The sequence below is a fragment of the Theobroma cacao genome, chromosome 9, assembly GCF_000208745.1.
Source record: "Theobroma cacao cultivar B97-61/B2 chromosome 9, Criollo_cocoa_genome_V2, whole genome shotgun sequence".
NCBI classification, from domain to species: Eukaryota; Viridiplantae; Streptophyta; class Magnoliopsida; order Malvales; family Malvaceae; genus Theobroma; species Theobroma cacao.
The window spans coordinates 34031632-34046785 of NC_030858.1; the positions used below are offsets into that span (position 1 = coordinate 34031632).

The window sequence follows — 15154 nt, forward strand, 5'->3', positions numbered from 1 at the left end:
CAACGAAGAAAAGGTTAAGTTCTATATATATATATATATATATATATTAGTAATAATGATATCAACATTGGGCCAACCAAATTTTATAGGGAGTTCATAATTACAACTAAAAAGTAATGGTAGCAAACAAATGTTTCGCCTAGCTTTAGTTTTCCAACCCACGAGGCCGCTATTCTATTTCAGCATAAGAACTTTCCACAACCATTTCTCAATCCTAGAAGAAAACCTTTGCTCCAAATTCTTAACTTCATGCACCCAAACCTCAAACTTGCTTCATGGACAAGCAATCCATGCAAAATTCATCAAAGGCTCAATCCCGCATTCTCTTTATCTCCAAAACCATATCCTCAACATGTACTTAAAGTGCGGAGACCTCATCAACGGCCACAAACTGTTCGATGAAATGCCTGAACGCAACGTGGTGTCATGGTCAGCGATGGTTTCTGGCTTTACCCAACATAGGTTTTACAACGAAGCTCTCTCTTTGTTTGTTTACATGATGAGGGATGGAAACTCAAGGCCTAACGAGTTCACTTTTGTTAGTGTTCTTCAAGCTTGTTCTTTGCATGAAAGTTTAGCTTTAGCTTACCAAGCTTACGCTGTCGTTTTACGTTTGGGGTTTGGGTCGAACGTGTTTTTAGTCAATGCTTTTCTGACAGCTTTGATGAGACATGGGCAAAAAGAGGAAGCTTTTGAGGTTTTCGAGAAGTGTTTAAATAAAGATATCGTGACTTGGAATGTTATGTTAAGTGGTTACTTGGAAAGTTCTTGTTACGAATTGCCTAAGTTTTGGGTTCAAATGAACAATGAAGGAGTTAAACCTGATTGCTTTACTTTTGCAAGTGTTTTAACTGGCTTGGCTTCTCTTGGTGAATTAAACATGGGTTTACAAGTGCATGGTCAAACGGTTAAGTCTGGTCATGGTGGTGAAATTTGTGTTGGGAACTCTTTGGTTGATATGTATATAAAGAGTCAAAGACTTTTTGATGGATTGAAAGCTTTCAATGAAATGGGTGAAAAAGATGTTTGTTCTTGGACACAGATGGCGGCTGGATGGTTAGAGTATGGGCAACCTGAAAAGGCATTGGAAGTTATTGGAGAAATGAGGATGATGGGTGTAAATCCCAATAAGTTTACTCTTGCTACTGCTTTTAATGCTTGCGCTAATTTGGCTTTTCTGGAAGAAGGGAAGAAGGTTCATGGGTTGAGAATTAAACTTGGGGTTGAGATTGATGTTTGTGTGGATAATGCATTGATTGATATGTATGCAAAATGTGGTTCCATGGATGGTGCATGGGGTGTTTTTAAGGTCATGGATGATCCTTCTATTGTTTCCTGGACGACAATGATAATGGGGTGTGCGCAAAATGGACAAGCTAGAGAAGCTCTTAAGATTTTTGATGAGATGATTGTGAAGGGTATAAAACCAAATTATATTACGTTTGTTTGTGTGCTTTATGCATGTAGCCAAGGAATGTTTATTGATGAAGCATGGAAATATTTCTCGTCCATGACAAGTGACCATGGTATCTCCCCTGGTGAAGATCATTATGTATATATGGTACATGTACTTGGTCGTGCTGGACATATTAAAGAAGCTGAAGAATTAATCTTTTCAATGCCGTTTCAGCCAGGTGCATCGGTTTGGCAAACTTTGCTTAGTGCTTGTCAAGTACATGGGGATATTGAAACTGGGAAGAGAGCAGCAGAGCATGCAATACATCTCAACAGAAAGGATCCTTCAAGTTATGTGTTGTTATCAAACATGTTTGCTGGATTCAACAATTGGGATGATGTGGGCAAATTGAGAGAACTAATGGAGACTAGGGATGTAAAAAAAGTACCTGGATCCAGTTGGATCAAAATAGAAAAGGACTGCTCAGTACCTCCAGCACCCAAGTATTTATTTTATTGAAGTCTGATTATTTGAGTTTTGTTCTTGATGAAGTACTCATAAGTATGGAACCTAAAACCAATTAGTAATAGATAGAGGCTCACCAAACTTTAACTGATGTCTGATGACACTTCAGTTAAGAAACTCCAGAAAGGAGTGATCCAACTTCAAGACCCAGGTCTAAAATTTTTCTACATCTAAGTTGATGTGAACAGTTACAGGCTTAGTTGCAATAGAGGCAACTCGTAAGGCTACTGCCACTTGCTCTATATCTCCTAGAAAGCAGAGATCAGGGCATGTTTTCAGGCTTTACAAACTGAAGTTGTGGATACAGGTACCAGGTAGCACAGCAATGCAAAATGAGTATGCAGGTTATTTAGAGATGATTATAGGTCTTATGAAGTATCTGTGTTTTGCCCCTGTTTCCTCCAAACAGATGTACTCAGCAGAGGCAATCTCACCACTGTGCCAAACTAACCCCAGTTATGGAGACAGCAAACAGACCTGTAGACTAACACAAACAAAGCTCTTTGCTGGTGCAAAAGGAAAAAGCTTCGCAGGAATTACATCTTTTCTATTGTATTTTTTGGTCAAGCAATCATTTTATATATACATGTTGAAATTCATGTCAATTTCATGTTGTAGCAACTATTCAGATCAACTCAATTTGGAAATGGTTTTATGGCTTACTAACGCCATGTATGCATTCTTCCTTTTAAGTTCTGCACCCATGATTCTCACTTGTGAACAAGGACTTCTTTCTTTTTCTTTTTTTTTTTTTTTCTCTTTGATCGAAGGATGGTTTAAGCCGTTTTGTTTGGAAGAGTTTCTTTTTGATGCTCCAACTTCCATGCTCTAACCTGACTTGAAAGCACGATGAATATCGCATCCAAGTATTAAGTTCAATGGATCATTAAGTATTTGGTCTAAATTCAGCAAAATATTCGAATATTTGATTTAATGATAAATATATATATTTTATAGTTAAAATAAGATTTAAATCTCTTCTAATTAAATAACAAAAAAATTTAAATTTAATGATAAGTATATGTTCAAAGGATCAATTTGAATTATTTTATTTTAAATAAAAAAAATACAATAATGGCATGTTTATTTATAACATGTTTAAAAAGAAGTCTCAATGGGGATTTCAGGATTGACCACGTGGAGGGTAGAGAGTGTGAAAGAGAAAAGATATTGAAGCAAAGAGAAAGAGAAAGAAAGAGGTGCAAAGAGATCAGAGTTTACTGTTAAAGTAAAGAGAGGGAGTGCAAAGAGAACACACGGGTCATACTCTAGTTATGTTCAAAAAAGAAAGACATCAATTCCTAATAAAAAGTAATATTATTTAAATATTTATTTATATTTTGCAATATTGTTTAAATATATTTGAAAACCTAACACACTAAAAATTCAGGTGTGAGTCATTGAAGTCAAAACTCAAAATACAAATGGGAGTAAATTCTTTGAATAAGAAAAAAAAAGATATGCCACGTCATCAATCAAATTCCAACGTGGTATATTCTCATTTTCTCATTGGCTATCTTCACGTGTATCAGCTTTGCTAACATACGCCGCGCCACACCCTCCCTATCTACTCACTAGCTAGCCTACACCAGCAAAATGGATCACATTACTTTCCGAGAAAAAATTGAAAAACAAAAAAACAAAAAAGAAGAAATACCAAAATAAAAAAGATGGCGGTCCGGGCGACGGTGTCACGGTTTCCGGTCGACTCCGACGCTCAAGAAGCTTCTGGCGTTCCATGGGGAATAACCTTAACGCCGTTCGCCGCCAAAGACGAGAACGGTCAATCGCCGGTCTACGGATCGGACGGCCAGCTTTTACCTCGATGCGAGAATTGCTACGCTTACTTCAACACCTATTGCGAGCTCGACCAATGGGCCTGGAATTGCTCTCTTTGCGGCACACTCAACGGCCTCTCTTCTCAAGCCATCGCCAGATACTCTCATCCTCAGTCCTGTGCCGAAATGATGTCGTCGTTTATCGATCTCGAGTTGCCTTGTAAGTGTTATTTGGTTGCTGAGAAATGGGGAAGAAAGTGAGAAATAATTGAAATTTTCTTTTTATATATATATTAATTGTTTTTTTCCCTTTTTGCTGTGTAGTGGAAGGATCGGATGAGGAAATGTTGCATGCTCGTCCGGTGTATGTTGCGGCCGTTGATTTATCGTGTGAGACTTTTGTTTTTGTGTTATTGATTTTAATTGTTTTTTGTTATGCACATTTTTTTTTAGAAAAATTACAATTATATTTACGATTGTTGTTGAATATTAGGCTAAATTGAGATTGCACTTTTTTCTCCTTGGAGACGTTCGTGTGGATGAAAACTTGTGAGTTGGATAGTCTTGAATGATCAAAAGAATTACTGAAGTTAAAGTACTGGATTCGCATTATTGTATTAGTTAATACCAATTCAAAGGGGAAAAGTACTAGATTTTATAAGAAACTGAAAATGGGTATGAATACAACAGGTGATAGGGACAAAGTGCTGAAGCACTTTTAAATTCTGCAAAATACTCATGCTTCTTTTCATCATGCTCTTTTTTTCTTGTACTAGCTCTTGATCCTCATGCTTCGCATGTGGAGTCCGTGTATATTTGCTAATAATAGTAAACCTGAATGTGCAGCAAGGAGTAGTTGTTGCCAGTCAACACAATATTATGGATGATTGCATTTTGCTTAATCTGCTTATTTTATACTTGATGTAATTTTTCCTCTGAATGTTTAAAAGTAAAAGTTAGAGAAAAATATATGGAGTGCTTATGTTGCTTGTAGTATGACGTTCAAAAACAAAAGCACTGAGTTGGTAACATGGTTGGTCTTTAACTCAGGTCTTCTGTTTAAGTGTTAGCAGATATAATGCATGATCGTCACCTGTTTATCTTCTTGTTTCTATACTTTAATGTACATAGGCTTATATATTTCTTATCTATTTGCAGCTTCCGAAGAATTTTTGGAGCTTACTAAAAGTGCACTGCAAGCAGCATTGGAAGGTTCCTTATTGCTGGATCAAAATGATTCATTGATTTTGTTTATGCTTGATTTTTGTCCTTTGTAGGTTGATTCTTTTTGTTCATTTTCATTTCTATTGCAGCCCTTGCACCTGGGTCACTGTTTGGCCTCGCTACTTTTAGCCACAAATTAGGGTTATATGATGTTCAAGGGCCTATACCTGTTGTAAAGAATGTTTTTATCCCTCAAGATACAGAGGGCACCATGCCAATTGAGCTTGAAGATGTCATGCCTTTGTTACAGTTCTTGGCTCCGGTATGTATTCTTATTGCCCTTCATAAAACTTAGTGGTATAACAGGATTTATCTGGGTATCCATTTTTCTCTGGGATAAGCCTAGTTGAGTTGTTCACTTATGATATTGTTGTGTGTCCTAGTTTGTATCAGTCAAATTACATATAATTTGTATTGGGCGTATACGGTCTTCTAAGTCAATAACTCTGTACAGGTTGAAACTTGTAAGGACCGTATCACATCTGCACTTGAAACTCTGAGACCAACCACTTCATGGGAGAGAACCCCAGGGGCAGGTCAAGGGTTAGATGGCGTGTTGATGGGTGGTCGAGGTTTTGGTGCGGCAATGGAAGCTCTTTGCAATTACCTTGGGTCAGAATATGGAAATACATTTGCATTAGGTGTGTGATAAAACATAGAGGTTTTCTTCTGATTTTGCAAATGTGTTCAACTCTCATTTTTTTTTTCTCATTATATATGGCTAAATGATGTGCTACTGCTGTTGTCTCCTTTGGACATAACTGCAGCTAGAGTCTTTGCCTTTCTCTCTGGTCCTCCTGATTATGGACCTGGGCAGCTAGATACAAGAAGGTATGGTGAGCAATATGCTAGTAAAGGAGAGGATGCTGACCGTGCTTTACTTCCTGAGCAGACACCATTCTACAAAGATCTGGTAGATTTGGGTTGACTTTTGTTTTACCTAATCTTAGTTGTGTGGACTGGGAAATGTAGCATTGACATATAGTACAGGCTGCTGTGGCTGTTCAAGCAGGTGTATGTGTGGACATTTTTGCTGTCACAAATGAGTATACAGATTTGGCTTCTCTTAAATTTCTTAGCATAGAAAGTGGAGGCTCTTTGTTCTTGTATACAAATGCAGATGATTCAACACTTCCTCAGGACATGTGAGTACTATATGCTCCTTTAATTCTATCATAGGATTTTTATGGACTTTAAAAATGACATTTTATTGGTTAATGGCATAACAAAAGGATAATATAAATTATTATAACTTCTTTCTGGTTAAATACAATTTTTCTAGTTTATTCTTTTTACTGAGATGATATTTAGTGCATATTTTTATTTCAACACTTTGTATTTACTTGAGTTAATGACATGAACACTCCATTTCAGTTTTTCAATTAATGTTATTTTGCAGGTATCGAATGCTAAGTCGACCATATGCTTTTAACTGTGTACTACGATTGAGGACGTCTACTGAATTCAAGCCTGGCCATTCTGTAAGTGCTTACCTCATGCTTCTTTCAAATTGTGTTACTGGGAAACTATTGTCTATGGTTCCTGCTTCACTTCTTCTTTACATTCTTTTGCAGTACGGTCACTTCTTCCCAGATCCGCAATATGAAAATGTTCAACACATTATTTGTTGTGATTCTTATGCAACATATGCTTATGACTTTGATTTTGCTAATAATGTTGGATTTTCCAGGTATATATATTTTTCTTTCTTTGCTAGTATTTTCAATTGTTGAATTTGATGGACATATACTCAGCACTATCAAGCAGTAAGTTGCAGGGATTTGATCTGGCATGGAGATTTATACTAGCTTAGTATTGTACTTTATGCTTTGAGTTGTCAAGATTCAAGAAAAGATGTACATTTTGCTTTGTTAGGATCTGTCTTACTGTCTCTTCTCATATCATGTGGGAAAATTTTAAGCTTTGTAGTCTGTAAATAATTATAGATTACACAACATTATTCTGATCATGTGTTATTCTTATCTTTTTCAATTTTTCATTATTTTAATTTCTTGTCTGGACGAATGGGGACCACCTAAATGCTTGAAACGTTACCCCTCCCCCCCCCCTTGGTCTTCATGTCTTCGCTGTTTGTGCTACATTTTTATAGTTGATAAACATTTGAGGAGCACTATTATTATAAGGTTCAGATTTCTTAATCATTTCCGTTTTTTCTGCAGACATGCATCTGAGCAACCTATGGTGCAGATTGCCTTTCAATACACTGTTGTCGTGCCTCCTGAGGAACTCTCTACTTCTGGATTGGTTTCTTCTACTAGGTATGGTCATTCCTATTGGACATTCTATCCCTAAATCACTCTTACCAGCCTTGTTGATCTAAAACATTGAAAAACTTTTGTAATTATACTTGAGATTGACGATCAAATTGTGAATTGTCTCATTCTTGAGGACACGAATAACTATAGCCTCATCTATAGTATGAAGAACTGAGACTTCAGTTTATTATCATAAATACCAAAATCTCCTATAAGTTAAAATTATTAGGCATATTCAATTGACAATTTTGCTTCTTGGAGCTACTTTTGCCCTTGGCTTGATGTGATATATTTTTGCACAGAGGAAAGCATTCTCTTAAACGGCGACTAAGGATACGAACTCTGCAATATGGAACTGCCCAAAATCCTAATGAACTCTATGATGGCGTTGATCCTGAAGCAGTTCTATCATTACTTGTTCACAAGGTCTGCCTCCTTTCTCCATCTCTTTATCTCTATCTTGTATGCATGTGTGCGTGCTTGTGTCCTTTTTATTTATTTATATATTTTTCTTGAAGGGAGGTTGTTTGGGAAGGGGTGTGTGTGTTTGCAGTTAAAAATGAATGCATATTGCATGCTGGGTTTCCTAGAATTAAAAACAGGATATCAATTGAATGCTTTAATGCAACAAGTTGTCACCCAGCTAAATTATAAGATTGTTAAACTGATAATAATTTATACCAAAGTTTCAGCATAATTTATCTGCAGATGGCAGATAAACTAAAAACAGAATATCAATTGAATGCTTTAATTCATTGATCAGGATGTATAATTAAAATATATAGAGTGTCCACCAAATATTTAGAAATTCTTGAGTAGCTTGATTCTTGTTTCTGAATTTCCTCACTAATAGATTATATATATCTTGTTGGTTCTACAGGTCATATTAGCCTCTTTGGAGCAAGGAGTTAGAGAGGGCAGGATGTTGCTTCATGATTGGCTAGTAATTCTCACAGCTCAATATAATGAGGCTTTTAAACTTATCCAGTACAAGAGTGGAAGTAGTTCGATCACTGCTCAGATCGATGTTGCATTCTCACAATGCCCACAACTGCAACCTTTTCCTCGCTTGGTTTTTGCTTTGCTTCGAAATCCTCTTCTCCGCTTCCATGAAGAAGGTGTTCATCCTGACTACCGGATATATGTGCAATGTCTTTTCAGGTATATGGTGCTCACCTTTTTGGATCTGGGTTATTCTCATAATACAATCTCTTAAGTAATCAACATATTCCAAGTGAACCATTTGTGCACACATACATGTTGCAGAATAAATAATTGTTCCATTTGGCCTATTTTCTGCATCCACCTTTGTTAGAATTGCCGAATCTTATCTGGAGACACATGCTTTTGAGCTTTGTGAATTCACTTAAGTAATGTAGGACTTAGTCTTGAAGCTGTCACTATTATTGTTATCATACTGTAAACTTATACTAGCTGATTATTTTGGAAGTTTAGCTGACCATGTGTTTTTTAGTTTAATTTTCTGCCCTCTTTCATGGATGTTTGATTTTCTCTTAATGCACTTGTGCCTTTTTCCTCCCAATAAAAATTAACTCTGAAATGTTTTTCCTGTATGGATGGTGCAGTGCACTGGAGCCAAGTTCTCTTCACCGTGCCATTTATCCTGTGTTAACGTCATATTCAACTCCAGATAAACAAGCCTATCCACGCCACTCATTGAGTCGTGCTGCTCTGATCACCAGCGGTAGTCCAATATTTTTCCTTGATGCATTTACAACTCTAATTGTCTTTTACTCATCTACAGCGGACCCTAGCCTGCCTTTTCCTCCACCCCAGGACTGTAAGTACTTCTCCTAATCACTTGTCAGTGCTTTCTCATACGTAAGTTGATTCTTAAGAGTTGAAATGGAAGTGTTTTAGCTGTGAATTCTTCTGAGGCAACGTATTCTTCTTAGGTTTATTGCGGGCTACAATTAACAAATTGAAGCAAGATCGGTGTATTACCCCAAAACTTTTATTTATCCAAGGAGGTCAGGATGATGCCACAGCGTTTGAGAACTATCTTATTGAGGAGCAGGACGTTGACGGAAGTGGCCTAACCAGTGTCATGGGTTTTGTATCCTTCCTTGAAGATATTACCCAAAGTGTGTTGGAGTACATTAAATAGGAGAGTATCAGAACCATTTTTCTATCTAAAACCCAGGGCAAGTAAAACTTACACATTTGCTAGAGGCACAGTTGAGAGAAGAAATGACAAAGATGTTGACATGAGCCTCCTGTTTTCTTAGTTCAGCTGCGTTTGCCCAAAGAAGATTGGATCTCCTCCTTACACCATTTTGGAAATGAGTGATTGTTGTTATCTTTGTACTTTTTGCCGTAAATCATTAGGAAACTCGTTTACACCGCAAACCAAATGGTTGCCATTACAAATACAGTAAAATTTGTATAACATAAATGTAGGCATTGGGAAACCCGTTGTTTTTTTTTTTTTTTTTCTTTTGTTAGAACATCAAATACAGATGGATCAAGCAGTGCTAGTAAATGTAACCTTTGATTTTTTTTTTCTTGTTCCATGCTAAGTGAGAAAAAAAATTCAATTTTATGAGGGATTCTTTGAAGTTTATTAGTTGATACAATCAATTTTATTAAGAAGATTCTTTGTATTTGTATTGCCATAGATCTTTGCTTCATTTTTTAAGAAAAATTGTTGTATTGTAACAGGGAAATTGTGGCACATTGCTTACAAATACCGTCTGCAGAGAACCATGACACTTTCTAGGCATACCTTCATTTTGGGACAAGGTCAGGTGTGAGGCAATGAGCCACACCAGGGACATGATAGTTGGGGCAATATCAAGTGCAAGGCAATGAACTGCATTGGGGCAGCGTATGAGTGTTACATTAGGGACATGGGGAGACTGCAAGATTGGAGCGGGTAACCAAATCTTGTTAAAAGCTGTTGTTTGTGCCATGCCCGTATATCTTATGAAGTGTTCTCAGATTCGAAGAAGATTTGTGAAGAAGTAAATCCTTAAATGGTAAGGTTTTAGTGAGGGCAACAACATAAAGAAGGGAAAATTGATTGGATCAGTGGGCAAAAGGCTTACACACAAGTGAAAGAAAAGAGAGGCCTACAATCGATGAACAAAACCTTACTATGCTAAACCAACACTGGAAAATTCGTCAAAACCCCAATACTTATTGGGTAAAAATTTTTAAAGGAATATGCTCTCCTACGGCTTCTTCAAAAAAATTTCTCCCTCCGTGTGGTTTGTGTTTTTTAAAAAGAAATACTCATTTCAAAGGAATAGCTATTTTTTAAAATCTTGTAAAATTTAAAATGACTATTACTATCTCTCTCATAGTATTAGCTAGCTATTACTATCTCTCCTATGGTATTAGCTATTCCTCACATATGATAATAGAGTCCAAAACATTTTACATTAGAATGTCTTTACTTACTTTTAAAAATTACAAACTTAGACTTAAAAAATTAATATTTTAAATTAAAAATAAAAAATATTAATGTTTAAATTATTAAATGGAAATAGAAATTAAGAATGAAAAATGTAAATACAGAAAAAATAAAAAAATAAAAAATTATACTAATACTTTACTANGTAATGGTTCTAGAAGGAGAAATGTGATCCACACAAGCAAGGAATCAGAGCTTTCCAATATTATGTTTTAATACAGTGAACTCAAGCAAGTTTTTCCACCAAGCCAATTACGTGGAATTTTTAGTCTATGGAATTGGACCGTTAACCAAGCGGTCGGCGTCGTTGATGGTTTCGTCAAAGTTCACGAGATATTTCTACTCCTTTTGAATTCAGTAACTCACATGACTAATTACTTTATGTAAATAAATATTTTAAATATTAATTTTTATTTATAATTTAAATATTAATAATTTATAATTTATATTAAAATAAAAATAAATAATCATATATTATAATAAAGGACATTGTTATCTTTTTATCACTTATTCATTTGTTATTCCAAAATTATTTTTACCAGCCAAACATTACAATAAGTTATAATAACAATTCCTATCTTATTTTATTCTATTAATCAAATTACATAATAACATTTCCATTCTATTATCACAAAATACTTATTCTATTTTATTCCATGAATCAAATGTGTCTTAAAAGTTCATTCCTAAATGCAAAAAAGGGGGGAAAGAGTTTCATGGTTATAGGTTACAATTCTTGAAGACAAGGACTTATTGAAGGACAATCTATTATGACAAATGATGGGTGGTGAAGACATTAATATTGGGTCAGAAAGGTAGATACCTAACTATAATCCTATCAAGTCAAATGGAACTAGAATTAATGGGCTACTCTCTCAAAAAGTGGCTAAAATAATTGATAGAAAGGAGGGCAATTGGAAACTTGAAGAAATCCACCATAATGAATGATAACATATGTATAGTTATTCAAAATATTCCAGTTTGTCGAGGAGTAGAGCCTAATAGAGTATTATGGTAAAGGACAATTAATGGAAAGATAATGTAAAACAAGATACCAGTTCTTAAAAAAGAAAGAACGAAATGGGATAACAATGGAGCTTTCTACATCCCACACCATTGACAAAGTTGTCTGGAAGATGATTTGGCAACTACAAGTTCCACACAAAGAAAATTTCTATGGAGAGCATGTTCCATTGTTGTGGCAACCTTTAAGAATTTAATAAGAATGAAGGTTAGGTCATATTAGGAGTGAGCATCGATCAATTTCGAAGAGATCAAAACCGATCAAATCAATTTTAATAATGAATCAAGGAATACTGAAAATCGATCAAATTGAAACCAATCACGATTTGGTCGATTTTGATCGATACTGGATTTATATTGCTTAAGCTTAAATGGTCCAAGTTGGAATAAAAAAAACCACTCAACCAAATCACAACATTAATATACATTGCGGTAGGTTAAACATCATTAATGTAATGCTTAAGCATCATAGCGTTAATTTACATATTTGAGCATTAATGTTCAATTGTCACAACATTAATAATACCCATTATATATTTTCGCATTAATGCTTTAATAATAGCTATTCCAATCATTAAAGGCTCACAAACAACATTAATACTCTAATAATACCCTTTCCAGTCAAATACTTATTACAAAAATGCTCATTTTACCTTGTAAGTAAAATGGGTATGGAATGTTAAGGCAACCGGCAAGTAAGGCTAAGGCAGTCAACAAGGAAGGTTAAGGCGACTGAATGAGGGCAGATATGGTGCGATAGTGGTAAACTAATGTCAACAGTGAAGTGAAATGAAAGGATTTTTAGTTTTAGGGTTTGAGGGTTTAGAAGTGAACTGAAGAGTGAAGAATAGCTGCTGATCATGGAGAAAGGGATGGAAATGGAAGGGAATTAATGAAGGTTAGAATAGTAATTCCTTCCCCCTTATATATTTAAAAAGAGAAAATACCCTTTAATTTTTTAATCGATTTAGGAGGGAAAACTCCCCCCGACGACTGAATCGATTACTTAAAAAAATCAATTGCCATAATCGATGTCATAACCAGTATCGAATATCCAACCCATTTAGAGTTGAAATCAACAATTCCGGTTGATTATGCGGTTATAACTGATCGATGCATAACCCTAGGTCTGATCTTATGTGTCTTTTATGTCACAAGGAAGAAGAAATCATAGATTATGTCTTTGTATAATGTGAATGGGTGAAGGTGGTCTAGTTTATTGTAGGGTTGGTATATAAAATTGATCAAAAGGCAATCACTACATTGGATAGATGACCAAAGAGGTATGATTTTAGCCAAAACAAGGAAGGAAATTCAGTATCGAAACTATGTTGATTCCTACCTACATAGTTGCTCTACATTCAACACTTGTTCTTGGTATTTCATTATGTTTAAAGGGCATTTTGGCTTTTTACTTTTTTTTCTTCTCTTTTATTCCTGATTCCCCATCCTTTTACGGATCCTATCAAACTTTTCATGGTCGCATTGCCTCGACTCAAGCATCAAAACCCCAAGTCATCCTTAATTAAGGATGTTGCTTCTGAGTTCATCAATAAAGTCATCATCCTCTCCAAGCTTAGCACAAATTTGGGATTCCAGATATGCTCAGGCACAGAATGTTGTGCTTGAAAAGTACATTTTTCGAAAATTCTCGAGGAGTATCTCTAAGCTAAATACACTTTTGCAAGCCTTAAATGTGAGAAAAATTGAAGCTGCAAAGGGTTCAAAATTTACAAAGGCAGCATTGGAGAAATTAAACGGCTAGCTAAGGAAAGCTCGCAAGATCATCAAGGATTACAAATTTGGAAGTAGTCTCTGGTTCTTACTTCACTCACATTCAGTGCTCTCACAAATGCAAGCTTTAGTGAAAGAGATTGTTGTAACCATTTTCCTTATTTCAATTGATTTATCTTGTTATTGTAGTGAACTTGAAGAAAATGACTAACCAAATCATCAACAACTTGAATTCAATGGAGTTACGCATGGTAGCTGCGACTGAAACAATTGCTTTAGAGATAGAGATTTTGCTTTTCTAGTGAGGTTGTAGAGGGAGGGAAAGAAGGTGCGATAGGAGAGAAAAATGGGTAAACAAAATAAGGTAGGGTCTATAATGAGGGTTTTTGTAAGTGACTAAAACAATGTTGTTTAATAAGGAAGAAAGCAAAAATAAAAAGGGAAGAAAATGAGAGGAACGATTGAGGTTTTATTTAAGCGAAACGATAGCATTTCACCAAGACAGCAATGATAAAATTGTTAACACTAAAACGCTGCGTAATAGAGGTGTACACAATTTTTTTTTGCTTTATTTAGAATTTATTTATTTTTATATTGTTAATTATGTATTTTTTTAGTAATAAGAAAATAGAAATAATGAAATAATAATATGATTATAGACTTTTTCTAAAAAAAATTTCTTAAGATTAGTTAATTGTTTCAAAATAAAAAATCAAATAAAAAAAAGAGAGGATTAGGTTACAAAAACTAAAAATAACATCAAATTAAAATTCTCATAAATCACTTTTACACTATAGATAGTTGATTTTGATTATTACTTATTCTCTTTAAAAGTTGTTTTTCCAATGTAGTGCTATACATATAATAATGAGAACAACTAGAATAAATAAAACATTACTTCACACAAAAGTACTAGAACAAGTGAAACATTACTTCATACAAATAACTAATACAAGTAAAACAATTACTTCACACAGAATAACCACTTCAGACGGATGGTAGTCAAAGCAACTTGAAATAAGTGACAGAGTTTATAGAGTACTTTCATCTTGGGATGTTTCAGAAAGTTTCGCTTGATGGCTCAGATATGGAGATAGTTAAGACGTTATACAAGTGTTTCTTCTTCTTACTTTGTTCTCGTGTACTTATTTATGTATATCTTCTTCTTTTATATCTGTTCACATACATATTTTTCTCTTAACTTGTTCTCATATATCTTTTTTTGACGTATACCTCTTCTTTATTACTTTCTACTTGAAAACAAGTCTTATTATACCTAATTACTCCAATGGTTATATAATGAGTTTCTAATCGTTACTCTTTATATTCAATAAAATCACCATTTTAATATCCACATAATGGGCTATAGTAATGATTACTCACATTAAAGCTTTTTATAATAATATCATTCATTACGCTTATTAAAGTCTATTCTTGAGTAACCGCTACTTCTAGCACTATATATAGAACCTTCACAATGCTCTACTTATGGTACGTTTGGTTGGCGGAATAGATAAGAATGGAATAGAATGAGGTGGGAATAGAATAGAATAGTTATTACTTAGTTTGGTATAACAAAGGGAATAGGACAGGAATAATTATTATGACTTTTTGTAGTATTTGGTTGGTAACAATAATTTTGAAAAAAGAAAGGAATAGAAAATAAAAAGACAAAAACATCCTTTATTATTTATATGATATTTTATTTTTATTAGATTTTTTAAATATTAATAATCTAGAATTTAATTAAAATATTAATAAT

The 15154-nt window shown here is 34.6% G+C and overlaps 2 protein-coding genes across 3 annotated transcripts; both read left to right on the forward strand.

The window, feature by feature from the left end:
* LOC108663183 (pentatricopeptide repeat-containing protein At4g33170-like) lies at positions 85-2600 on the forward strand. The gene has a single exon (XM_018126684.1). The coding sequence runs from the start codon at positions 131-133 to the stop codon at positions 1913-1915; it is 1785 nt and encodes a 594-aa protein (XP_017982173.1). The 5' UTR covers positions 85-130; the 3' UTR covers positions 1916-2600.
* Positions 3544-9812, forward strand: LOC18590307 (protein transport protein sec24). 2 transcript variants are annotated; one of them, XM_007015737.2, is made up of 15 exons: positions 3544-3919; positions 4024-4089; positions 4858-4911; positions 5013-5185; positions 5378-5564; positions 5691-5836; positions 5914-6068; positions 6323-6404; positions 6498-6613; positions 7104-7202; positions 7502-7625; positions 8080-8360; positions 8786-9000; positions 9116-9614; positions 9654-9812. In XM_007015737.2, the coding sequence occupies exons 1-14, from the start codon at positions 3592-3594 to the stop codon at positions 9325-9327; spliced, it is 2238 nt and encodes a 745-aa protein (XP_007015799.2). In that variant the 5' UTR covers positions 3544-3591; the 3' UTR covers positions 9328-9614; positions 9654-9812. The 2 variants fall into 2 exon arrangements, with proteins under 2 accessions (XP_007015799.2, XP_017983701.1); XM_018128212.1 differs by having other exon boundaries at positions 6323-6613.

Excerpts from the sequence above, each read along its gene's own strand:
- LOC108663183 (XM_018126684.1), top strand. The coding sequence starts at position 131 with ATGTTTCGCCTAGCTTTAGTTTTCCAACCCACGAGGCCGCTATTCTAT.
- LOC18590307 (XM_018128212.1), top strand. The coding sequence starts at position 3,592 with ATGGCGGTCCGGGCGACGGTGTCACGGTTTCCGGTCGACTCCGACGCT. Across the intron at positions 5,837-5,913 it reads CACCATTCTACAAAGATCTG|GCTGCTGTGGCTGTTCAAGC; the intron begins GTAGATTTGGGT and ends CATATAGTACAG. Across the intron at positions 6,069-6,322 it reads TCAACACTTCCTCAGGACAT|GTATCGAATGCTAAGTCGAC; the intron begins GTGAGTACTATA and ends GTTATTTTGCAG.